Source organism: Motacilla alba, chromosome 10, assembly GCF_015832195.1.
Source record: "Motacilla alba alba isolate MOTALB_02 chromosome 10, Motacilla_alba_V1.0_pri, whole genome shotgun sequence".
In the NCBI taxonomy this organism is placed as follows: Eukaryota; Metazoa; Chordata; class Aves; order Passeriformes; family Motacillidae; genus Motacilla; species Motacilla alba.
In genome coordinates this window covers 5,053,931-5,079,160 of record NC_052025.1, presented here as the reverse complement: position 1 = coordinate 5,079,160, position 25,230 = coordinate 5,053,931, and the positions used below count along the sequence as shown (strand labels likewise).

Here is a 25,230-nt window from a genome sequence, read left to right as displayed (position 1 = left end):
GACAGGACAAGGGGGAATGGGCACAAATGCAAAGGGGGAAATTTAGATGAGATATTAGGAAGACATTCTTTACTGTGAGGGTGGCGAGGCACTGAACAGGCTAGGCTGTCCAGGGACGCTGTGTATGCCTCATCCCTGAAAGCATTCAACGTCAGTTCGGATGGAGCTTAAAACGGGATCGTACGATCTTTAGAGCCCATTGCACCCCTCAGCCTCGCACGCTGCGCTGCGCTGCGGAGCCCCTGCGCTGCGGGGCCGCGCCCGGGGAGGGCTCAGCCCGGCCCGGGGACCCCGCCCACCGCGCCTGGGGCCGCGCCGCGCCGCCAGGCGGCGCCACCCCGTGCGGCCCCGCCCCCTGCATGGCCCCGCCCCAACAGCTCCGTCCCAACATGGCCCCGCCCCCGGCGCGGACTCGCCCTCAGAGTGGCCACGCCCCATCACGGTCCCGCCCCCGGCGCGGCCTGACCGGCAGCTCCGCCCGCGCGCTCGTCATTGCTATCGCGAGAGCAGCGGCTGCCCGCTCCGGGCTACTTCCGCCCCCTCCGCAAAGCCTCGCGCGGTCTCGTGCCCTTTCCTCCCGGGCACGGTGCACAGTCTCGCGAGAGCGAGGCGCGCTACGATTGCGGGGCGGGGCGCTGGGCGCAGTCTCGCGAGAGCCGCGCGGGGGCGGGGCGCGGGGCGCAGTCTCGCGAGAGCCGCGCGGGGGCGGGGCGCGGGGCGCAGTCTCGCGAGAGCCGCGCGGGGGCGGGGCGCGGGGCGCAGTCTCGCGAGAGCTGCCGGCCCGCCGGCGCTCCCCGGCCCGCTCCCTCACGCTGACATGGTCGCCGGCGATGGACCCTCACAGGACAGGTCGGTCACTGCGGGGACCGGGCCCCCCCGCCTGCCGGGACACCGCGGCCCCGGGACATCCCCGCGCCCTCTTCGCCGCCGAACGGCGCTGTCCCAGGCCGCGGGAGTCCCTCCGGGGGAGAGCGGCCCCGTCCCCCCCCCGCTGTCTGCTCCCTCCCGGGCGTTATTTATTCAGAGCACCTAGTGGTTGCTGCGAGGCTTATTTTTGTGTCTTGTTCCGTTGACGTTGGCTTGGCAGTCAATGCTTTGTGCTCCCTGCTGTATTAAAACCCGTGTCTCTTATCTGCGCTGGTGAGGTGTCTTATCCGGTGTGTAGATGGCAAACCGAGACAACAAAGGTCAGGTGTGTTCAGGCTGTGCTGGCGACCTGCATTGACCTGTATGCACCTACTAATAGCGATACTTTTAAAATTCACCTTAGTCACACATCTACATCACGAGGTGTCTCAATCCATTTTGAAACCTTTCCGTGTTGCATCTAATTGCAGTCTAAAGGAACGTTATTTGTGGCGGAATCAGAAGTAAAATCTCTTTGTCTGAGTCCTCAGTCAGTGCTGAAACGACCCGTTGTTTTGTGGCCGTAACTTTGTTCGTTTCGTCCCGCAGGAAGCCCTTACCAGCCCGCCATTGAAGCTTTGGAAAGCCACCCGGAGAAAAAGTTTTACAATGTGTCGAAGCTCGGAGGCGCCAAGTATGGTACGATGCTCTCCGGGGCTAATCGGGGCGGTGCCAGCAGCACACTGCCCCGCTGGTGCCCTGCGGTGGCAGTCGGGGCAGTCGGGAATTTCTAAAGGGTGTGTTTGGAGGCTGATTATATCCCCGTTTCTTAGCTTTATGGAGTTTGCAGGGGTAATGCTTGTAGGGTTTTTTTTTTTACTAAGGGAGAAAGTACAGGTGTTTCTGCAGTTTTCAACAGTAGAATTCAGAAGAATTACTCACTTTTGGAAAAAAAAAAAAGAAATGACAAAGAACTCCTATGTAATGCTTCAAAAATAAATACAGCTTTTACTGTGGTGCTGTGCAGCTTCACGGTGTTCCAGTTCCCCCCCCAGCAGCCTCACTTAGCGGTGTCTGCTTGCCAGAACATGGCTCCTGCGGCAGGGTGAGGCTCTGTGGTGCTGAATCCCAGCTTGTCATTAGTATGCAGTGGCCGTGTGTGCCAGGGAGACCTTCACTGGTGTCCAAGTGCCTTTCACAACGTTGCACGTGTGGGGGGAGGCGAGTCCACGCAGGGGAGGGAGCTTTGCTCGGTGCCAGCTGGAACGGGCCTCAGTCCTGCAGGTAATCAAAGCGTGCTGGCATTGTTCTCTCCCTTTGTCTTCGTGTTGAACTGAAATACTTGTATGGGCTATTTGGCAAAGGCGCTTGGGCTGGTTTTTTTCAGTTTTGCAAGGTCTGAGTTCTTCTGTATTCACAGAATTTGTAGTGTGCTTCTTGAATAAAAAAAAAAAAATCAGTGGATATTTCACTTTAAACCCATGTTTGACCACAGTTATTAACTCCGTGTTGTTTAAAGAGAAGAGAGAGGAGGGCACAGTGTCTGCTGAAACTGTGCAACAGCTGTGTGCTCTTGCAAATTTCCCCTGCTTGTAGTAACCGAGTCAGCCTTTCAGATAAGCACACAGGGAGGAAACAGTGCTTCTGCGGGTGGGTTGGTGCAGGGAGAAGCAGTGCTGTGCTAACAAAACCAGGCCGTTCTACAGCAGTTTTGTGAAAAGCCTCATGGCAGGAGTGGAAATGAAACAACAAGATACAGCTTTCTGCTAAAATGTGTCATCAAGCTTGCAGCAGCAATGGGTGTTCCTGAACATGTTCTCAGGGGTCTAAACACACTGCACTAAGAGGCTCTTTGTCTTCCAGTAGAAACTTCTGTGCACAGGCTGGAAGCCTCCTGTCAACTTCAAGCAGCAAAATACTGAATAACATCTAGACACAGTGTGGCGCAGCACTGCTAGCAGATTGAGCGTCTGGAACTGCTCACTGCATTTGTTGCTAGAACAGTTTGAGCTTTACCTGTCTGGCTGTAATTTGACATTGATTGCCAGTTGATATTAATCAGATTACTAATGTAAATGTTAATTGGTTTAGTTACCAGTTTTCTAGTGTTTTAAGACTTATGGGGAGAATGAGAAGAGTTCAGAAGGTTTTAGGGCAGAGAGGACATGTGGAGATTCAGACCAGGCTCTTGCTGGGGCTGGAGCTCATGTGGGGAAACTTGAATGGTTAAGCTGTGCCAGTGGGGGCAGACAGAGATTCCAGTGCCTCCCATGACGCTGTGCTTGACCGCTCTCCTGTGAGCTGCTTTTGCCCCGTCCTGGTGTCCCTTCCTGCACCCTGGGGCTGAGTCCAGCCTCTCCTGGGCCGCAGCCCTCGGGACAGCCAGCCCAGCTCTGCCTGCAGCTCCCGTGGGTCAGGCGTGGCAGTCCCAGAGCGTCCCGGAGGGCCCTGTGATCTCATCTCTGGAGCTGTGCTGTTCCCGGGGAGCCCCAAACTGCTCACGGTGCTGCGGATGGGAGCTGCTGGTGCCTCGTGGAGAGAAGCAGCTGCTTCTCCTGAGCTGGTGCCAAGCAGCCCCTGGGGCGGTGAGATTTGTAACCCACAAGAAAGCAAACAAGTTCTTCTCTGGGAACCTGGCTTTTAAATCAAGGGAGTGGTGGCATGAAGGTTCATGAGACCTTTTGGGTGGCATCTTTATACTCAAATTTATTCAAATCTTAAACTCAAAATAGTGACTTGTCTAATTAGACAACAGTGGATATTATCTCAGACACAGTGAGAGCAGAGTCAGCAAGTTCTATATTAGTAGTTTGTGAACAAACCACTGGATTAGGTTGAGACCACCTTTTTTTAGGATTTCTCACTGTTCTTATGAAGCTAGCTGCCTGCTTGAATTATGCTGAAAATAGTGGGTTTCGAGGGAGAAATGTCAATCAATATGGATTTTTTTTCTTTAGAGGTTATTTTGTTTTGTTTGCAGTTGGGGGTATTTTTCTCTTCCCTCTTATTTAATTCTCATTTCCATTTCCCCTTTTTTTCTGTGAAGGAAACTGCTGCTTGTCTGTACCTTGATTCATATCAGTAGCAAACTAACTCAAGCTGTATTTAATGAAAGGTTCTTTATATTTTAAGGAGTGTGTTATTTTTAATTGGGGTGCACGGCAGAATAGTTTCTGGTCTTTGTATCACTGTTTATTGAAAATAATATTATTGAAAATAATATTCTGGTATTATTATTATTGAAATATTATTGAAAATAATATTCTGGCATTGGTGTCTTTGGTTTGGTGTCTTGCATTATGGAATGGCAGAGTTTACAGTTAGAATGGTTTTCAGTATTGCAGTGGTTGTTACTTTAGTCCTGCTCTCATCAGTAATCCCAGGTCTATATTCCTTGCATCTCTCCCCTGCAGCCTGACGGATCAGAGGATCTGGCACAGTGCCTTATTCAGTGTCACTGTCTGAGCAGGGTGCATTGTGCTCTCCCATTAAAATCCATAGGATAACGCATCCACGTGTGCATTTTGTCACTCTCCGTTCCATATTGTGTAGGGAAGATCAAATCCAAAGGCAACTGGAAAAGCAGGCTCCTGATGCTCTCATCCTTCCAAACCCTAGCAAAGTGGAATTCCTCAGAAATGTGAGATTGTAGTTTTAAAGCTGCAAGTGCTGCGCTCATGGTGTCTGTCCTTTGCCTCGCCCCAGATTCTCTGCCTTACTCCATCCGAGTCTTGTTTGAGTCCAGCGTCCGTAACTGCGATGGCTTCTTAGTGAAAGAAACGGATGCTATGAACATCTTGGACTGGAAAACAAAACAGAACCATGTCGAAGTGCCCTTCTGTCCTGCCAGAGTTGTTCTTCAAGACTTCACGTAAGTATGTGGGTGCGTGCAACACCCCCAAAAGAACCTGTGCAAACTCACTGAGTTTGTGTCAAATTCTTTGGCGTGAGACTGAATCACACTTCCCCTCTTGATACCCAGGTAGAAACCTGTGTGCTGTCTCTGCTGTGCAGTAGATTTCTCATTATAATTCTGTGAGGGTTTAGGTGTATCATCATTAGGCGTATCAACCCTAATGACGCGAGGGTAGGAGTTATTCCATAGGATACTCTGGGTTCAGGGCAGGTTGGTGAGGCTGAAACTGCTGGCCTGCAAGGAGCACTTACAGGATAAGAGCCAGAATGCAAAGGGAAGTGGTGATGTTTTGGCTGTAGCCAGATGGTTGACAGTTCTTCCTTGAGATAATTGAAGGTTAGATATTGCTTATTCCACAGTGAGTAATCCAGTGGAATCCATGAATAATACTTATATAGAAAAACTTAACTTAACTTTGTGATTTGACTATGGCATAGCTATAAGGGCAGTCCTTCAGCAATTTGCAAATACTCAATTTAAGCTGTCTTGCTGACTCTGTATATTTATTGAGATAATTAAAAAGGAATTATGATGATAATAAAAATGAGGTAACATTTGCTTAGCAGACAAAGCCAATAAGATTTACGTACTACTGTGTTCTGTAAACAGTGCCTCTGTGTGTTTTGTACAGCAATACAAATATTGTGAAATGCTACAAGCTTCAGAAATAGCTCTGTTAGATAGATGAGGTGTTAATGTATAGCACGAGCTTTACTTGCATAGCAAGGTTCTGTTGTAAAGGTAAGGAGTATCTAAAGATCGCTTCTGTTCTGAAGTACCATCACGCCTGAGAAGCAAAGCAAGGCACAAGAGAAGTGTGGTTATCTTTGAGATGGTCCCATGTTCTTCTTTGGCACATTGTCTTCAGGCCACTGTTGCTTGTTGAGAGGGTGTACCAACGCCAGTGACTTCAAAAATGGTTCAAGTCCTTTAAACTTCAGAGAATTACAGGTGTATTTTCTCAAGTAGGATATAGCTACTTCTGGAGTTGGATAAAATGAAAAAGAAGTTTCTGCATTTCAGTGAGTTTATGTCTCATGATGTTTTACTATTTTGTTTTTCTGTCTGTCAGTGGAATTCCAGCAATGGTGGATTTTGCTGCCATGAGGGAAGCTGTGAGAAATGCTGGAGGAGATCCAGTGAAGGTCAATCCTGCCTGCCCAACTGATCTCACTGTTGACCATTCTCTGCAGATTGATTTCAGCAAATGGTACTTTTTAAATTTTATTTTTACAAGCCATACATTTTTGTCTGGCACTGAAGTGTGTGGATTTGTTCAGGTCTTGTTACTATCCCATCAAATCATTTGCCATATGTGGATCTCTAAAACAAGATGTGGTGGTGTATGAAAATGGGCTGGATACAAACGGATAAGCACTCTTGAGGGAGAGAAAGAATGTTTGTGAGGCCTTATGGGTGAAGCTGACTGATAATCCAAATTCTGGGCAAGATTTTGCTGAAATAAGAGGATCTGGCACGGTTTCCAGAAAATAACGTGTATCAGGAGAATGAGGCAGAGGGCGTTTGTTGTTTTGCTTTGCTCTGATTACATTGTTGAAGTGAAACAGAACTTTGTTTGCAAACGTGGCTGCCTTGTCACAGCTCCAGAGAAGGGGCCTGCAATTCTAGTGGGCATTTTGAAAGACTATCATTGCAGCCCATGGCTTGTGACTGGTCTGGGTTTTTATGGGCTTTGCTTTAACACCAGATATATGAGGCTGTGGATATTTTCAGAGAGAGAAGTATACTTGGAGAAGTCTGGAAAAGTAAAGGGGACTGGAAAGCTACCAGCATGGTTTTCTTTGTCTGACAGGCAGTGATGTGATGAATACAGCCTGGGGCTGCCTTTGCTAGAAACATAAATACTGCACAAGAGGAAAATCTTGGAGCTTTTGTTTGGTGTTTGCTGAAGTAAATATGAAATAATGCAGCCTGCCTTCACCTTCTCCCCTGCCTCTCGATTGTGGAGCCTTCCAAACCCATGCAGAATTGCATAAACTGTTCAGGCTCTTTGGAAATTGTAAAAGTTCATGGGGAAAAAGCCTGTGGTCAAAGGATATGGATGTGTGAGTCATTTCTGTCAACCTTCCAAATACTCACAGGGTTTCAGTTTGCTGAGTGTCAGAAGGGCAAGAATCTGCAGATGATCTGTTGTCCTGCATATGTGTTCTGTCAGTTCTGTACTCTGTCCATTCTTGTGTCCAGAGAGACAGCTGATTCCTTTGCAATTAGGCAGCCTAAAATTATCAGGCAGACCGAGTGTTGGCAAGAGGTCCCCGCGTGCTGCTTTGTAATGATAAATCCGGCCTCTGGAGCGTCCTTTGGAAAGCTGTGGGGGCTCAGCAGCTGCTGGCCTGTGATAAGAAGCTCTTTGCTGCAGGGTGGTTTGTGCTGCTTTCAGAGAGAGCTCCCATCTGTGGGTTACAGCCTGCTGGGCTGCGGTGGGATTTAGACAAGGTATCTGCTGAGGCCAGGCAATACCCTGCACTTGGGATGGCTAAGGATCTGGCTGTGTTACTGAGGCAGAAGAAAGCACTGGCTTTAATTGCAATTTTGTGATTTAACAATTACAGAGAGAGGTGAAAGTCATTCGTTTTTCACAATAAGCTTTCTTTGCTCTCCTGCAGAGACCAAATGTTGCACAAATAGAAGGTAGTGTGCTATATGGACTTCATTTTTTAAAAAATCCCTGGCTTTTCTCTCTTACTTCTTAGTAAGAAGTGTGCTTCCATAGTGTATGCAATTTATCTGTGCCTTCAATAATTTGTATAAAAAGCCTAATTATGATCAGGTTTTGTTTATTCCTTGAGAAAGCTTTGGCTGCAATCATTCCTCTGTGGTTTTAATAGAACGTGTACAGCACTGTCTTAAAAAAAAGGAAATAAGGTCAGTCTGCCCACACCTTCCAAGTCTAAAACTCTGAGTTCAGCCTTTGCAATGCTGTTTGGAACGATTTCTGGTCTGTTGTGAGCAAATGGAAGGGGTTGTTGGGTGTTAATCTTTCAGACAATCCAGTTCTGTTCACTTCTTACCACAGCACACTACATTACTTAACTAAGTTTATCCAGCGATAGTTTACTTTGCGACACGGTTGTAATTAAAATAATTCTCTTTTTTCAGGTAATATTTTATAATCTGTAGAAGGGATTGCAAAAAACACAAGGTGGGGGGTGCGGGGTGTGGGCACGAAGAAGCAGATTGCCATGTCTCAATGGATGCTGTGTTTGATGTTGCAGTGCAATCCAGAACGCTCCCAACCCCGGCGGGGGCGAGCAGAGGCCGCTGGCCAGGCTGTCCCCGCTGAAGCCGCCGCTGCGGAAGCCGCCCCCGTGCCGGGGCCACAGCGGCTGCCGGGGCTCGTGCGGCGCGGGCGAGGCCGGCCGCGGCCCGGGAGCCTTCTCTGCGCAGATCGAGAACACCCCCATCCTCTGCCCCTTCCACCTGCAGCCTGTGCCTGAGTAAGAAAGCTCCTTTGCTAAATTGCCTTGTACCTTTGTGTTGTGGAGCACTGCCTGTGACAGCTCAGGGAGTGTTGGTTTTTTTTTTAACCTCCTTCTGTAGTTTTCACCCATGCCATAGATAAGTTGTTTCAGTGTCTAGAAGTAGGTCAGATGTAGCAGATTAGTCCAAAAATTTTGCTTTTTACACAAAGAGCTTTACTGTACACTCTGCAGATGGCCACCTATTGACTCATGGCTGTGACTTTTAAATTAAAATATTACTACTTCTCTCATTTCTTTACAATAACAACTAAGCATAGGAGTAATTCTGAGTGTGTTGCAGAGCAAGCCTGATTGAGTAACTCAATGAAGCATTAATTTATCTCTAAAAGTAACTCACAGATTTTTGTAATAACTTTTCAGAAGTCTCTTGCTCTTAAAGAACTAAGACCTAGCCTGGACGTGATCCCCCAGCCTGCACAGGCTCTCACAGTCGATCTGTCACTGATTTGAAATTCAGTAAATATCTTGCCTGTGTAGAAGCCAAGGGGAGCCTCATGCCTGTGCCTCTCCCAGATTTCTGTGTTATTAACCAGTCGTTGCGCATGGTTCCATCTGTGCCAATTAGCTGTAATTGTCTTCCTTCAGCTGCTGCCTCTTTGGACTGTTGAGATCCCTATCTGCCTGTGCTGGACAGGTGTACAAATAAAGAGCTGATCAGATCTGGATCCCACAGTGATATTGTGTGGAATGCTGTGGTAGCACTGTGGATGTGGAAATGTTCCTTCTCAGTACAGCTGTAGGAATGCAGGAGGAGTGATGTTTTCAGCAGCACTGGTGTTCTGAGGCACACAGCAGTGGTATTTATGAAGCTGCAGGGTGAATGCTGACTGTCCCTCGGGCCTTGGTGAAGCAGGAGAGCTGCTGACCTGCTGCAGAGAAGAAAGGGAAGGGTCATGACTTCGAAGTGAAATACACTTCTAAGAATTGAAGACTTCCTTCCTGGTACAAAGCAAATGTGTTCCCTTCCTTGTTCAGCTGCTCAAAGCAGAGGTTATTCCTCTTAAGTTATGGATTACTCTGTTACAAAAAGTATCAGTGTCTTATTAAATAACACATACAAAGAAAAGGGAGTTCATTTTATGGGACTGTACTGATGAGTACTTGTGAAGAAAAACTTGTGGCTTGGAGGGAAATACGAAAATGGAGGATAGTTACAATTGAACTAGTGAACATCCTGGTTCTTTAATGTATGGAGTTTTGAGATGTGCAGCCTGTGAGTTAACTGCTAGGGAGCAAAAGCTTCTGTGTGCTGTAGTCCATGCTTGGAATAGATCTCTCAAAGTATTTTTGAGATCACACACTTTAGGCAAACCATACCTAGAATCAACAGGGTCTCAGACAAGCTTACAGAAAGCTTGCTGCAGGGAGGCAATTATCTTTGTTCTAATAAACCTCTTCCAAGAGTCCTGCAGGCTTAAATAAGTCTTTCATCAAACAAACTAAAACTACAACTTGTTCTTCTGTCATTTGAAATAAATTATGACAGTACTTGTAAACTCGTTTTCTTTCTAGGCCTGAGACAGTATTGAAAAATCAAGAGATGGAATTTGGCAGAAATAGAGAGAGGCTTCAATTTTTTAAGGTATGTCTGTGTACCTGCAGGCTTTGTGGTTTGGGCTTTTTCAAGAGTCATTTGTCCACGAGTATTCAGGTTTAGATGATAAATTAAACGTAATCATTTGGAAATGTCAGGTTTTCAAATCTGAATTTAAACAAGAAAAGAAAATTTGCTTTCTAACTTGAAAAAGTTTCCTCTGATTTGGTTCTTGTCAGTGGGGATTTGTGAAGCACTGGTGTTTTTAATGCCTTTCATGAGCTCAGTGCCTTAGGTCACAGTGAGTTTCTGGCTGAAAGGGTCATTTATCCATAACTGTGTTAACAAAAGTTCCTGAAGTTGGAAGTGTTGAGCGGAGACCAGTGTTCAGACATGGCTCAAACTGGGCAGCAGAAGTCCTGTGGTGAACATCAGCTTCTCTACTGCTGGGCAGGGCTCTGCAATGCTCCTATTTGATTCTTATCTTCTGTTTTGACGTGGTTTAGGAATTCACTGTAATGATCTAAAACTCTCTTCATAAATGTGGACTAGAGGTTTCTTTCTGGAAGTTGCAAATTAGCTTTTGCATTGTTAAGAAGGAAATGGCCAGGCTGAATCTTGTTAGAAGTTTCCGTGTCAACTCTGTCAAATGTACCCTCCCGAGTCTGCAAGCGCTTTCACCCTGGCGTGTCAAACCTAAACTCAGTTGTGCTGTAAATATAAATTCTGCTATAGGTGCAAGTGCTTAGGTTCTGTTGTCTGAACACCAATCTTAGGTGCGCTTGTAATCATTTGTGTGAACTGGAAGGTAAGAGGTTTCTGCAGCCCTGCTTTGGAAAGGGGCATGAATTACTGATTTCAGCCTTCAGAGGAATTAAATGAAAGCTTTTGTTGATGATTAAGAATGTATCCAAGGAGATCACACACCTCTGTTTGACCAAGGGACAAAAGCCACTTGGGTAAATAGCAAGGACTCTCTTATTGTGTCTTCGTTTTGCCTTTTTAGTTATGTTCTAAGAATTTGATATAGCTTTGAAAAAAATGCAACTCTTTTATTCTCCTTTTGGAAAAATTACAGTGGAGCTCAAAAGTTTTTGAGAATATTTCCATAATTCCACCTGAGACTGGAACAGCGCATCAAGTGAACTTGGAATATTTGTCCCGAGTGGTTTTTGACGTGAAAGATTTCCTGCACCCTGATAGCGTGGTTGGCACAGACTCGCACACAACCATGGTAAATGGCTTGGGTATCTTGGGCTGGGGTAAGTATGCTCAGAACTTCATTGCTCTTGGAAAGGCAACTAAAGCTTCACTAAAAATATTTCTTCCCACTGGGTGTTTGTATCTCAAGCATAACAGACTGTCTTGAATTATTGTTCTGAATCTTGTTTGTCTACAAGTAATCTTGAATAACATTTCTTTCCATTGAGAACTGTAATTAATCCCTTGTAATTTAAAGAGAAAGCAACCAAAACCAGCTGATATTCAAATAGGTGCTGTTTGTACAGCAGAAATTTGTGTGAAGGTTTCTTTTCTCACAGGAGATTAGTTTAGATGTAAAATATTTCCTAGTTGACTGTGATGTCTAACTTGAGCAATAGTCTTGCTTGATTTTGATTTTGATGTGCAAATATTTAATGGAGCTTCTAAATGTCTTGCTGTGTCCCTGTTGGAAATGGAGCGCTGCCCTTCACTTGTGAGAGAAAAGCAGCAATGTGTTTATTGTCATGAGTCTTTAGGCTCTCTCTAAAGGGGTTTATTATTTTTTGGGACCTGAACACACGCAGTGTAGGTTGGTGAAGGGTGACAGGCCGTGTCCCGCTCTCCCTGCAGGCGTCGGGGGCATCGAGACAGAAGCGGTGATGCTGGGAATGCCGCTCACCCTCACCCTGCCTGAGGTGGTGGGCTGTGAGCTGACAGGCACGGTCAGCCCCTTTGCCACATCCATAGATATCGTTCTCAGCATTACAAAGGTAAGAGTTCAATGCCTTTTCAAACAAAGGAGAGGTTAGCACAGTACTACCAGTGGTGCTTGAGAAATGAATTAAATGAGGGGAGTGTTTTTAGTATGCCTTTAATCATGGCAGTGCAGAAAGGTACAAATAATCTCCAACCATTTTTATTTGCTAGTCTTTTGAAGTAGTGGTTTTGGTTTTTTTTTCCCCTCTATAGTGGTTTGCTTATAGACCCTCTTTAGCTAAAAATAATTCATGATAATTTGTTATTTCAAACATAGGCATTAGGGTTTCAACTTTCTGTTTTAAATGCTCATGACTTGTGAATTGTGACAAACACAACTTGCACTGTATGTCTTCATATACCGGGTGTTGTGTGTTCTTTCCAACAGCATCTTAGACAAGCTGATGTCGCTGGAAAATTTGTTGAGTTTTTTGGGAGTGGTGTTTCCCAACTGTCCGTAGCAGACCGAACCACAATAGCAAATATGTGTCCTGAATATGGTGCTATTCTGAGTTTTTTCCCTGTTGATAATGTGACACTGAAGCACTTAAAGCATGCAGGTAAATACTAAACTAAAGCAAGGATTCGTTGTAGTTGTGGTTTTCAGTTGTGGTAATGTATGTTCTTTACTCTGCAGAAAAACCCAGTGTAAGAACTATTGAGTTTTTGCTTAAAACTCTTTAATTCTTACGTGGTGCTTTTCTGCGGAGTTCTGATGTGGATTTAACATGTAATTAGTCTTGTGCTTGAGGTTTGTGTCCAGTCTGGTCCATTTGTCGAATGCCTGATTTAGCAACATGACACTGCTTTTCAGCATCCAGTCTCCTGGTTTTTGGAAGCATATGTAAGCCTATAAAAATATTAAGGAAGTTTTCACTTATTTTGAAGTATGTATGGAATGTAACTCTTCTTGACTTGAAATGAATCCCATAACCACCTGGAGATTCCCTACAAAATCAAAGCTAGAAATAAGTAAAACTGCAGAACAAATGTGACGATGTCTCTGATTTTTCCCAGTGGTTTGTGTTTCCCTTTGAAGTGCATGATTTCACTGGCATCTCAAGCTAAGCAAGGAGGATGTCAGTTCCTTATCAAGCTACTGCAAACAGGAAACCACAGGGTGACAGATGCCTAAAAAAGCTCATTCATGCGTGAGACTTTCTGAGACTGAAACCTGTCGCTTTCAAATAAGAGTTAAATGCTTTCAGTAGCAAATGTTTTTGTGTGATCAGTGCAGGGCAGAGGAATGGGTTTGGAAGAGTAGCCAGCAGTACTGCCTGTTGTCAGCTAAGCACAGGGTCTGTATTAGACAAGGAAGCCCTAACACAGAAAAGCCTTATGGACTGCAGGGACACAGCTGTCAATTTAGTAAGAGTTACCACTGCTAGAGTGGAATAGCTTATTTTGTTCCTTGACATAAGAAGAAAAGTTAAGATAATTTAGAAAAAAATGTAATAATTTATAAACGTTTTAATTTGTGTGTCATTCCTGAATAGAAGTTGGGATATGGAAGTGGTGTACTTAAAAAAAAAGTACTTTGAATATTACACTTAAAACAATCTGAGTGTCTGTAAGTTGTGTGATTTATTTTATTTATGTCTTTAATGTGACTTTTCTCATATTTGACATGACCTTCCTTAGGTTTTGATAAGGCCAAGCTTGAAGTCACAGAAGCATATCTTAAAGCTGTGAAGTTATTTCGAAATGATGAGAGTTCTTCCAGAGAGCCTGAGTATTCCCAGGTATGCTTGAAAGGAGTTGTTTGTTTGATTCTCATAAATAACTACTGAGGATTTCACAGTCTTATCTCCCACTGTAACTTTCATTGCATTCAGCAAAGTTGTTTTTATGAACTCAGTTTTGAGAAAGCAGAGTTTGTAAAACATAGAGGGGCTGGGGATAAGAAGGGAAGCACGGTAACATTATGTTAGTACAGATACTGGATTCCCGTCTCCCAAGGACTGAATGGTAGAAAAGCTACAGATAATGTTAAAACATTTGGAATAAGAGGAGTAGCCTCTTGAGTGAGTGGTGTTGAAGATGGAATCCCAGAGTTCTAGATGTCTGAGAGCATTCAAGAGTTTCTGGGTGTCTCAGGAATATATTCCATGCACTGGGTTGGTAATGCCTGCACTTTCTGTTTCTTGGTTTCTCAGGTAGTGCAAGTTAGTCTAAGTTCTATAATTCCATATGTCAGTGGCCCCAAGAGATCCCAAGATAGAGTGGCTGTTAATAACATGAAAAGTGACTTCCAAGCCTGCTTAAATGAAAAGGTTTGTATTGCTGATGCTTGCTTCAAAAGGTATTTCCTGTCATTCACATGAATAAATGTTGTGTTACCTATTCCTTGCGTACCTGCTGAGCCCTCCTTATTGCTGCTTATCCGGGGCGTTCTAGTCTTGCTTGACAGGCATCCCAAGAGTAAATCATAGGTGTGTTTGGCAGGAACATGAGCTTCCCAAAGTCCTTAATTTCACAATTTAGATTGCTAGGGAGAAGGAACTTTAGGTAGTCCATGGTGTGAGCTTAGCAAACATTTTCACTTTTTCAGGGTTTTTTTAAACAGTTTTATATGACTTAATTTTCAAAACAGAATTTACCCTAAGAAAACTCATCACGCCTTAAAGGAGATGCAGAAAGACTGCCAGGATTTGTAGCTGAGTGTTCTGAGTTCTTACATTAGCAAATGATTTTTCCTTACAGCTTAACTTGTCTTCACAGAGTGAATGTTTTTGCTCTGAAGGTGCTGGTTTTGGTTAGGGATATCCATGGGTATCTGAAGAGTGCAGCTAACATAGGAATGTACCTTCATTTTCATTTCATTCATCATTAATGTTCAAGACTTAGAGCAATATTAGAAACAGCTTGTAATGGGCCTGTGGTACTGTGGTTCAGTTATGCTGGAGGGAGATCATAGCTGATGGTGGAAGACAAAGGGTGAGGTTGAAAGGGGCCTCTGGAGGATGTTTGAGTGCTGAAGAGCACTCAGGTGAGTGTGGAAAATGCTAATGAACCTACTGTGGTTTAGTTACCACCCTCTTGCAATTAAAATCTTGGACATGCTTCTAATTCAGGAACAAGGATTGTGTAAATTAGACATGTATTCTTAAGGAGATGTTCTTCCATGTACACAAGGAAGTGAGTTGTGGAACAGCCACACACAGACTGACATTTAACTTCGCAAAGTTAAAGCAGTTGTGAAGGAAGAAGGCTGACACCCATGTACAGACAGAGGCACATGAACTGAGGGCTGCTTTAAAATCATGTAAGGGTTCCTGGTGGCACAGCTGAGTATTATTTCAAAACCAGTGTTCACTTGCCTTGCTGTAATGTCATCCTTTCTGTACTGTAACAACTGCTAATGTGAATTTTTGTCATCCAGTCCGGTGTTAAAGGGTTTCAGATTGCAGCTGAGAAGCAGAATGACATTGTGCCTGTTCAGTATGAAGGAAATGAATACAAGCTGTCCCACGGCTGTGTTGTCATTGCTGCAGTCATCAGCTGTACAAACAATTGCAATCCATCTGTCATGCTTGCTGCAGGTATGTTGGGACCAGACAGCTCAGCATCTTAGTGGTGCTCCCATGCATCACAGCCCTCACCTTCACTTTTACAGGCTCTCTTACAAACTGCAGACTTGTAGCCTTAGCTTGTAGGTTCTGGCTAGGTTATATAGGGAAAGTTGCTTTTCCATAATACAATCTTAAGTTTGTCCCCTAAAGCAGTATTAAGGAGAGCAATTATAAAATCTTTACACTTGGAAGTGTGACAGCAAGTAAGCAGTTCTAGGGCTCCTGTCAGTGCACAGTGACATCGCTGATGCAGGAGGTGGGCTTTAGCTTCAAGCCTGTCCTGGATGATGAGCTGTCATGCCACAGCCAGCACAGAAACTCTGTATAGCTGAGCAGTTGTTCTGACATTGCTTCAGGGGTATCTGCCACACCTCCGCAAGCTGCAGATGGTTTTGCTGGAACAGCTCATCTGTCAGACCTTGCTCTCCTCTTTTTAAGATCCTCTGTGGCCAAGGTGAGCTTCCCCTTAGGGCTGTGTAGCCTGTCTGTGGAGGCTGAATGGATTGGCACTGAGAGCTACAACATGGTAAAGAGATATGTCTTAGAGAAAGTAAAATGGGTGTCTACCTTCCAGGAATGGGAATAAAATCAGGCATGGTATTGTTATGCATTAAGAAACTTTATTCAGGCCAGTGATTGCTTGGATAGTTTCATAAACTGAAACTTGTCTCATCCTCTGGGGGTTTTTATGCTTGATTTAACTAAGGTAGAGCCATACAGGTGTCCTATGAAGGGATATACAAATCACAATCTGTGTCCTTTCTTCCTTCTTGTTTGGTAGGACTGCTGGCCAAAAAAGCTGTTGAGGCTGGCCTCGTGGTGAAGCCCTACATCAGAACAAGTTTGTCACCTGGCAGTGGCATGGTTACACATTACCTCAGTTCCAGTGGAGTACTGCCATACCTCAGCAAGCTTGGGTAAGGCCTGCCTTGGCTGAGTCTGGCCAGGTGGTGCCTACAGGGGTTGTAGGGGCTGATAAATAGGATTGCTGTGCATTTGGGGCTGGCTAATTCCTAACTTAATAGACTGCTGACTTAAAATTATTCTGCTTCACTGTATTCTCACTTCAGAATTTAGGAGGTGTAGCTCTAATACATCAGAGCTGTTTTTCCAGTCACAAATTACTTCATTTTAAGTGACTTGCAGCATAGGATGTACTTGATGATGTATTCTAAAAGTGAGAGCTGGATGCAGAGTTGTCAGGACAGTCTGTATTTGTCTTCTCTTATCATTGCTGCTGTCAGGGGTTGTTTGGTTAATGGTTTGGGTTGCTCTGTAGCAGTAACAGAATATGTTCAATATTCTGTAACAGTGCCCAGCTGTGGTTTGCATCAGTGACATGTAGTGCCTGTTGTTCATTTTTTAAAAAGTCTTAACTATCAAGAGACAAAAAATTCTTGGGGATTGTTAATAAAAGAAAAAGCAATTATGTTAACAAATTGCTCATGACCATGTGTGACTTGATTGGTTTTTCCCATACAGGTTTGAGGTTGTTGGTTATGGGTGTTCCACCTGTGTTGGGAACACAGCCCCTTTGCCAGAAGCCATCAGGAATGCAATAAAACAGGTAAAGTTCTGGCTGGCTTGTTGAACACAGAAATGTATTTCTCTCCAGTTAAGCAATGAAGAAATACAGTAATCCATGCCAAGTACACTTCATTTTTTGTTTGGACTTAATATGACATTGTTGGCATATTTGCTTGTTAGAGGGAGATTGTGCCAATTCATTGCTGTGTAAAATAAATGTAATAAGTGGTATCTGTAAAATACAGTTACAAATTACAAGATAAATTCATATGATCTAATCTTGCAGAGGATGCAATGTGTGGATTTTGTATCATAAGTGTGGAGGGTGTTAAAGACCTATTTGCTTGAATAACTTTAACCAGCACTGTCTAAACAGCTACAGCTTTTTTCTCTTCTGAAGCAGAAGAGAAATAAATAAATGGCAGGAGAGGAGTTGAATGAAGTGACAGGAGAGCAAATCATAGGGTCAAAAAAGAAAATGAGAAGGGTAGTGAGAGAGAGCAAAATGCCTTCCAGTTGTTGTGTTAGAGTAAATATTTGAAGGGCAATGGTAAAAGCACATCTGACTTAGTCAATAGAAATAGCATAAGCTGTTGAAGTACTCCAAACTGCTGGAGCAGTATGTGTGGCTTTGCCTTTCAGGGAGATATCATTGCCTGTGGGGTGTTGTCTGGCACGAAGAACTTTGAGGGCCGCCTGTGTGACTGTGTCCGTGCCAACTACCTGGCGTCCCCTCCGCTGGTCGTGGCCTACGCCATCGCGGGCACCGTGCAGATAGACTTTGACACGGAGCCCTTGGGTGAGTGTTTTCCTGCAGCTGCTGTTTCTGCAGCTGGTGCGCACGGGCACAGATTTCTGCGCGTGATTTCAGCACCCAGAGCCAATACATTTGAAGAGAAAGCACAGCCATACTTGGCTTGCTCGTGGCTCAAGCAAAGCATTCACTTAACTGATCAAATTCTTTGCCTATCTGGTACCATCTCTGCAGGCCTGAATATATACACATCCATATTCTAATACAAATCTCAAGTCTAATAGTTTATTCTTCCAAACTACTGTTGTGTTTAAAATCTTACTCAGGCACTGGCTTTAATGGCAAAAGCATTTACTTACGAGATATTTGGCCCACAAGACAAGAACTTCACACAGTGGAGGAAGAGCGTGTGATATCATCCATGTTTAAGGAATTGAAAGAAAAGATGGAGGTAAGAGTGGTCTGTTCTACATAATTTAAAGGTTGCGTTTCATTGCAGCTTTAATATCTTGCAGCTGAATGTGATTGGTTTGCCATTTATTTCTGTTACAGTAATGGAGGGCTTAGCTGAGATGGGTACTTGTATTGAAAAGCGATTGCTAAGTAATCCCAGTGATGTGACCTGTAATATTTAATAGAAAATTATTTACTAAATAACAGTAATTAATAAAATCACCAGTATGTCTTTAGTTTTTGAATGTAGAAATACAACAAACTAACTTCTGTTCTTTTTTATTAATTTTCTTTCTTGTAGAAAGGAAACAAACGATGGAATTTACTGGAAGCACCAGAGTCAACTTTATTTCCCTGGGATTTAAAATCTACTTATATTAGATGTCCTTCCTTTTTTGATAAACTTGTAAGTAGAGTGGATCTATCCGCTAGATTATATGCATTGCATTTAAGTAAAGGAATAGCTATTACAGCAAAGCTTCAATGTTGAACTAACAAATTTAATTATCGCTCCTATTTCTCAGTCTTTTAAATGTTTGTGCCTCTGGAATGAGTGGGGCCTGTCCATCCAGGGGCCTTCCTATACTGCAAAAATGTCTCCTGTTTCTAGTTCCTGGAAGAAACCGTTTAATGTCCCTTTTGTTCCCTTCTGTTGCTGTTCCTCCCGCCCTGCCAGGCCAAAGAAGCAGTTCCATCCCAGGCGGTTGAGAACGCCCACGTGTTGCTGTTCCTGGGGGACTCTGTCACCACGGATCACATTTCCCCCGCTGGGAGTATCGCGAGGAGCAGTGCTGCTGCCAAGTACCTGACCAGCAAAGGGTGAGCCCTGCTGAGCATTGCCACCTTCTCTAGAAATGCCTGTCTGCAGAAAGGGGACACTGCATGTGGAAAAGCAAAATACTTCATGTTAATAAATCCGCTGGTAATGGTAAGAGGATTAATGAGGTGGGTTGTTTGCTAGAGCAGCCTCCCCATAATTCTTCTGTAAGTACCACACTGCTTGCAGCACTTCATAAAAAATTGTAGAAAATTAATTCAAAATTGTGGCTTTCCTCATGAATATACTAGCAGTGATTTGCACATTGTTCATGATCTATGATAATTACGTTTGTTGGAGGTCCAGTTCTTTACATCTTCCACTGAAGACGTAGATATGCTGCAATAATTATAAGAAAAAATTATAATATCATTTTAAATCAGATCATCTTTAACTGATTTCTTTCAATTTTCTTTTTATTTCAGACTCACACCTCGTGAATTCAACTCTTATGGGGCTCGAAGAGGTAATGATGCTGTGATGACAAGAGGTACCTTTGCAAATATCAAGCTTCTGAATAAGTTCATAGGAAAACCAGCTCCTAAAACAATTCACTTTCCATCAGGACAAACGGTAGGAATTCATTTGTTTGCACAGCTACTCTGGAATGGGGAGTGCAGGTTTAGAACTCACTCAAAATGTGTCGTTTTGTCATTCCACAGCTAGATGTGTTTGAAGCAGCGGAGCTGTACCAGAAGGAAGGCATTCCTGTAATTATTCTAGCAGGAAAGAAGTATGGACTGGGTAGCTCAAGAGACTGGGCTGCAAAAGGGCCTTTTCTACTGGTACTGCTGGTTTGTTTGGGTTTGGGGGTGGTTTTGTTTTTTCTGGAAATACCTAAAAACACATTGTATGATTTCTTTGTTAGAATCTTCATGGGAGAGAATCACTAGTCAGGATAGATCTGGATTTCCTCATTATGTAATTTACTGTCTTGGATACCAGACTTTGAGACAAATCAGCCATTTGTCTATGCTGACCTCTGTTTGGTCTCCATGGGATGTTCAGTGTCTCATTGTTGGAGGCTAATTTCCACTAATATTGAGAATATATTCCAAGTCAGCCATTGACTCTTGTCCTGTTAACCCCAGCATGGTCACTGTCTGGAACATTACAAACTCCATTTCACACTGCATGGGCCTGCTCTGGCTTGTTTGCTTCCTCTATCTGGGAAGCTACTAAATGATGTTACCAAGAGTTTGAATTGCGAGATGTTGGACATAATCTGTGTTTGAAGGTTACTCCTGTGTTTCACTCTGCTTGTATTTTTGCAGGGTGTTAAAGCTGTCCTAGCTGAGAGCTACGAGAAGGTTCATAGGAGTCAGCTGATTGGAATTGGCATTGCTCCGCTTCAGTTTCGTCCTGGGGAAAATCCAAGTACTTTGGGACTCACTGGCAGAGAGCAATTTTCTATATTGTTCCCTTCAGAGCTGCTGCCCAGAATGACATTGGATGTTAAGGTATGGTTGCAATATTTTTAATTTCTCTGTTGAATGTTCTGATGCAGAGAAAAAAAAAAAACTTAATTCTGATGATAGGCAGCAAAGCAAGAAGAGATAGAACTTAATTCTCTTGGAAGGTAAGCTTATACTCTGCCTGAAGTTTGTCATGGCTGTTGGAGTTTCCCAAAGTACATATACATGTGTTCTTTGTACACAACTGATATTCTTGATCATTCTGAGTGGTGTTTTGCCCCTCATGGGCTTGGTCTTAGGGTAGAATTGAGTTTGTCTCTCGTAAGTGTGATGATTTGAGCGAGGCTTCAGCTCTCCACGCTCTGTAAACAAGCCCATAGCACAGTTTGTGCCATCTTAGGGACGGGATGTTCTTTGGTTACCAACAGGCCCCTGGTGTGTCCCAGCTGCACCACAACGAGCCTTCCTTCCATCTGCCCCAGCAGCCTTGGGGCTGTACGGGCACATCTGAGGGCTGAATTTGCTTGTTTTCAACAAAACTTGGGGTTAGAATGTTGACTGAGAAATAAGCAAGGGGAAGTGAAAGCAAAGCTTAATTAGTTTCTCTTTTTTGCTTTTCTTTCGAAGACAAGCACTGGAAAAGTATTCAGCGTGATTGCCTTGTTTGAAAACAATGTGGAGATAACTTTATACAAGAATGGTGGAAGTCTAAACTTTGTGGCTCGAAGATTCTTATAGTAGCTACTGACTCTCTGGGTACCCTACATAACTGGTAACTCAGCAAATGCCTTGTGTGAACCCAGGAATCTGTACTGTGGAACTGCAAACAGTCCTAGTGTGCTCAAAGTTACTTCGTCCATGGATGTAAAAGATTGTGAATCATTGTAACTGCAACAAGATCCTTTCTGATTTTAAATAATATTCTAATGGTGCTATTAAACATTGCTAAAATCAACATGTGTATTGTGACAAGAGAGCTGTAAGTATGGAGGGGATGTTTTATCAGACCATTTTGTAAATAAACTATGTGAAATTGAAACTGATTGTGCTGAAGATTATTATGTAAGAAGATTTTCTGCTGTTGTTTCCACTCATTTTTTGCACCTGTAAATCTGTGTACTGCTGTTTGTTGGTTTAAGAGTAGCAGATGGCATGGAATCTTAAAGGCCAAACAGATTTTTTTATTTTCCTCAACCAGAGCTTAAAAAAGATACTGAGTTTTCAGTTTCTTTAGGTTATGGGCTGGACAAAAAGCAGTCCACATGAGACCCATGGTATCCTGTATCACAGATGTTGACTTCCTTACCTTTATGGGATTATAGTTCCTCTGGATCCAGATTTAAACTGCTCAAGCTATGAAATATGTGAAATTCTGTGTGCTTAGAAATATGGGAAACATTTCTGCATTTAAAAACAAATCTCCCAGTTGTTTCATTCATGCAGGTTAAGCCATGTTTCTTCATGCCCTTCAATTCAAGTTTGTCACATTTGCTTTAAGGGACGCACTTTTGTCATTTGTGTCATCTGTTTTTATTGTGCTCTCTGCAATATCATCAAAGTACCTCCTTGTAATGTTTTAACCTTTAAAGCCTTTTAAAACATGTGCTAGGGCTGTTTAGATTCCTCTGCTTTAAATGCAGCCTGTCTAATACATGACACTTGCCAGATGTTCAAGAGCCAGATGGCCACACTGCCTTTGGGTGCTCTCTCACGTGCTGGCAGCTCCCAGCTCTTAGAGCATCCCCTTCTGAGGAGGAGCCCAGAGCGCTGAACAAACCTGTGTCTGTTGGCACTGCAGTAGCTGCGGCTGGAATTGTCAGCCCCTGCTCATAGCTCATGTTGGCAGGAGATGCAGAGTTGCTGCAGCGTGGCTTCTGTTCCCTCTTCACAGAGCTTTGGTGGTGTCTGAGCTGTGCAAGGGAGTACAGCTCCAGCAGGCTCTTCCTGTGCTCCTCTCTTGAGAAGCTTCATAACTCCACTTACAGTTTACGTAGAGTTTAATTTCTGCTGGAGAACAAAACTGCAGTACTTGCCTATAAATTGTCAAGATTTTGCTTTAAGGATTTTTGTTGTTGATAAATGTTGTCTTAAGTATCAAACCATTCAAGAGGACTATATTAGCTTTATTTATGTGTACTTTTAATTTATAACCAGATACTGAAATAGTTGACTTGTGAACTAACAGATGAACTGTTCAAATCTTTAAATAGTGTGTTTGACATTCCTTTAAAAAAAGCCCTGTACCCAAAATACCCCAAACCTCTTGCATAATTATATCAATACAGTGTATTAATTTTTTGACAGTTCAAAAGCCAAACTAGTTTGATTAACATAAATTTGATACTTATTTTTCTGTTTTGTTAGACAAGGTTTGCTAAAGTTTGAAGTTATGTATAATCTGGTTTTATATTTCAGTAGTTTGATGTGATTTTCTTTTAGGTGAGATGAAAACCAGTCCGGTGAGACTCCTACCACTGCTAAGAGGGGATAAATCAATGCGATTTTGAATTTTATATTCAACTGAATGCTGAACGAGTTCCTGTTCTGTGGTGCGCTTCCATTAATTCTATCCAGAGTGACTGGGCAGATCCTACTTCTTGTACAACAGTGTCAAATACTATTTTATCCCAGCTCAAAGGTATATTCCTGATTTAGTTCAAGGCAATGTTACTGGGGAGAAGATGGGAATTTAGTGCTGGTACATAATGGTGCCTCATGCAGATGATACAACTGCAACTCCATGCCTATTTACTAATGCTTGAAGGAAACACAGTCCCCTGCCCTTTCTGCATGCTTCAGCAGACAGGAATCCAAGCCATGTCAAGGCAGATAGATGAGGTGAAGTGCAATTTCAAGGCATGTGACTTAGCTGCAAGTTGTCACTAGTAAAGCAAGTCAGTTCTTTTTAGAGACACAGGGGGCTTCATTACCTTAGCAGCTGCTTTGATTCTGCTGCATTAATGTGTCTTGCAGTCCATGAAGGAGAAGTTCTGAGCTGTGTTTGGGCACAGGGGCTGCTCAGCTGGAGGCTCCTATTGTTGCTGCAGCAGGTCCAGCTCTCAAGGAGCCCAAGCCTGGCATCTCCGAGGTGTGCAGGCTGGCTCCTGCCCTTGCACCTGTACCCTGTGGGGTGGGGGGGCTGCGTGGGCCAGCTCTGCCCGTGTACCATCTGCTCAGTGCTGGGGGTCACCTGGCTCGTGAGCTCTGGCAACAGCCCTGTGCCCTCTCCCCGGTGCAGAGCGCAGCTCAGGAGGCCAGCAGCCAATGAAGGCGTTTAACTCTGGACACACTGCTGGCACCCTGAGAGCCACGGGTGGGCAGGAGTGGCAGGAGCCTTCTGGCAGGGGCAGAGCACGGGACAGTGAGGGTTGCTGTGCTCACACACCGAACATTCAGTCAGACCTCTCTTTGGTATCCTAAAGCATGGGAGGACGCGTACCTGTTTGAGAAGTGACTCAGTGTGTTAGATGTATTTAACCTAGACCTCTCTCCATTTGGATTTGGGGGAAGAATCTTGTTGAAATTTTTGTAAATGTTTTCTCTTCTTGCTTCCCTCTTCCTCCCCATCCCAAACTACAAAGCTTTGGGATAGTGTTGATGTTTATACATTTTACACCTAAGTATAAGGACAAGAAGCTATGTATATTAATCCTATTTAAGCAACTGCAAATCACTGTCTGCTGTTTAAAGCCAACAGAACAGTCTAAGTTTTAAGTTCAGTAAGTATTGCATAGATATATCTTAAGTTCAATTGATGAAAATTGTGTATACAATGTTACCAATGTTGTAAATTATTTTTAATAAAGAAAATTGTATGACGGTTCTTGTATGTTACTGTCTATTTTGAATAGATAGTGAGGAGTACACTTAAAATGGCACTGTGTGTGAAGGGGCGGAGTGAATAAAGAAAGGGGATAAGATTGTGGATGCATGTTCCATTTACCTGTTAAGAATGAGTTTGGGCTCACAAAGCACAAAGCATGCCTAGCTGGTGTAGAAGCATATTCTCTGGGTTAGCTGTGCTCTGGACACCACTCTGGATGTTATATCAAATGCTTTTTTAATAACTTTTTCCTTCCCTTCTGAAAAATATCTCATTTGGAATCTAGATGAAATCCTGTATTAAAGCAAGCTGTTGGCCAAGGTAACAACTCTGACAAGATCCTCAGAAGTGATTTGGGGATGTCCATCACTAACCTACTTCAACCCTCACTTGCAGCACAGGCATTAGACTGGAGTTCAGCTCATGGATGCTAAATTATTCAAGTCTATCTTTCTTCAGATAATAAGGCAGGCCAAAGTACAACCTTCAAACTCTGCCTTGCCTCACAACCACAGTGAGCTTCCCCCAGAGTACCAGGCGGGCAGGAGAAGCACAGAAGGTTAGAGGTCTTTGCTTTCGCAGTCCAGTCTGGCAACTGAAGCAAGAGTAAGCACAGCTCTGAAAAGTGCATTGTTGTCTTGTTTGCAGAGCTCAGGAGTACATTTCTGTGACCAGCTATGTTGAATGCAGCAAGAGTGCTTTCCCACTGTATGGATTTTACTCCAATGAGCTAAAGCTTCAGGGCCGCAGAAATCAAGAGAGGGAACCATAAATATTTTACAGAGCTCTATTCTTTGTGAAAAAACCCTTAATTTTGTGATTTCTAGTGAGAAGGGTCGGTCAATTATTTTTATTAACATCTGTTCTGAAATTGGAGAGAAAAAAAGTTTATTGGGGAAATAGTTTCCCTTTTCTAAATTCCCTATTTTATTAAAATAAGCATTTGATGAAGATAATGTTTTCAATTTTAGGTCCCTAATATTAAAAACAATACTGAAATTTTGTGACAGGATTTTTAACTGATTTACCTAAGATGCATTAGGTGTTGTTGGTTGGGGGGTGGGGGGTGGGGGGTGTTGGGTGTTCTTCAGCATGTCTTTCCTAAATTCCT

The 25,230-nt window shown here is 43.5% G+C and overlaps 1 protein-coding gene across 3 annotated transcripts; it reads left to right on the top strand.

Annotated features, from left to right (window-relative positions):
- Nucleotides 1–118: 118 nt before the first annotated feature.
- Nucleotides 119–24,125, top strand: IREB2 (iron responsive element binding protein 2). 3 transcript variants are annotated; one of them, XR_005258192.1, is made up of 24 exons: nt 375–849; nt 1,456–1,545; nt 1,990–2,130; nt 4,552–4,717; nt 5,835–5,972; nt 7,999–8,220; nt 9,778–9,847; nt 10,878–11,061; nt 11,633–11,772; nt 12,147–12,318; nt 13,400–13,500; nt 13,915–14,031; nt 15,141–15,300; nt 16,112–16,247; nt 16,813–16,897; nt 17,500–17,656; nt 17,938–18,062; nt 18,366–18,470; nt 18,741–18,883; nt 19,307–19,454; nt 19,544–19,666; nt 20,156–20,341; nt 20,924–21,275; nt 22,736–24,125. XR_005258192.1 is itself a non-coding variant. In XM_038147623.1 (23 exons), the coding sequence occupies exons 1-23, from the start codon at nt 360–362 to the stop codon at nt 21,032–21,034; spliced, it is 3,510 nt and encodes a 1,169-aa protein (XP_038003551.1). In that variant the 5' UTR covers nt 119–359; the 3' UTR covers nt 21,035–24,125. The 3 variants fall into 3 exon arrangements, 2 of the variants coding, with proteins under 2 accessions (XP_038003551.1, XP_038003549.1); XM_038147623.1 differs by having other exon boundaries at nt 119–849; nt 20,924–24,125; XM_038147621.1 differs by lacking the exon at nt 1,990–2,130 and having other exon boundaries at nt 20,924–24,125.
- Nucleotides 24,126–25,230: the final 1,105 nt, after the last annotated feature.

Excerpts from the sequence above, each read along its gene's own strand:
- IREB2 (XM_038147623.1), top strand. The coding sequence starts at position 360 with ATGGCCCCGCCCCAACAGCTCCGTCCCAACATGGCCCCGCCCCCGGCG. Across the intron at positions 16,898-17,499 it reads TCAGGAATGCAATAAAACAG|GGAGATATCATTGCCTGTGG; the intron begins GTAAAGTTCTGG and ends TTTGCCTTTCAG. Across the intron at positions 19,455-19,543 it reads ACTTTCCATCAGGACAAACG|CTAGATGTGTTTGAAGCAGC; the intron begins GTAGGAATTCAT and ends GTCATTCCACAG.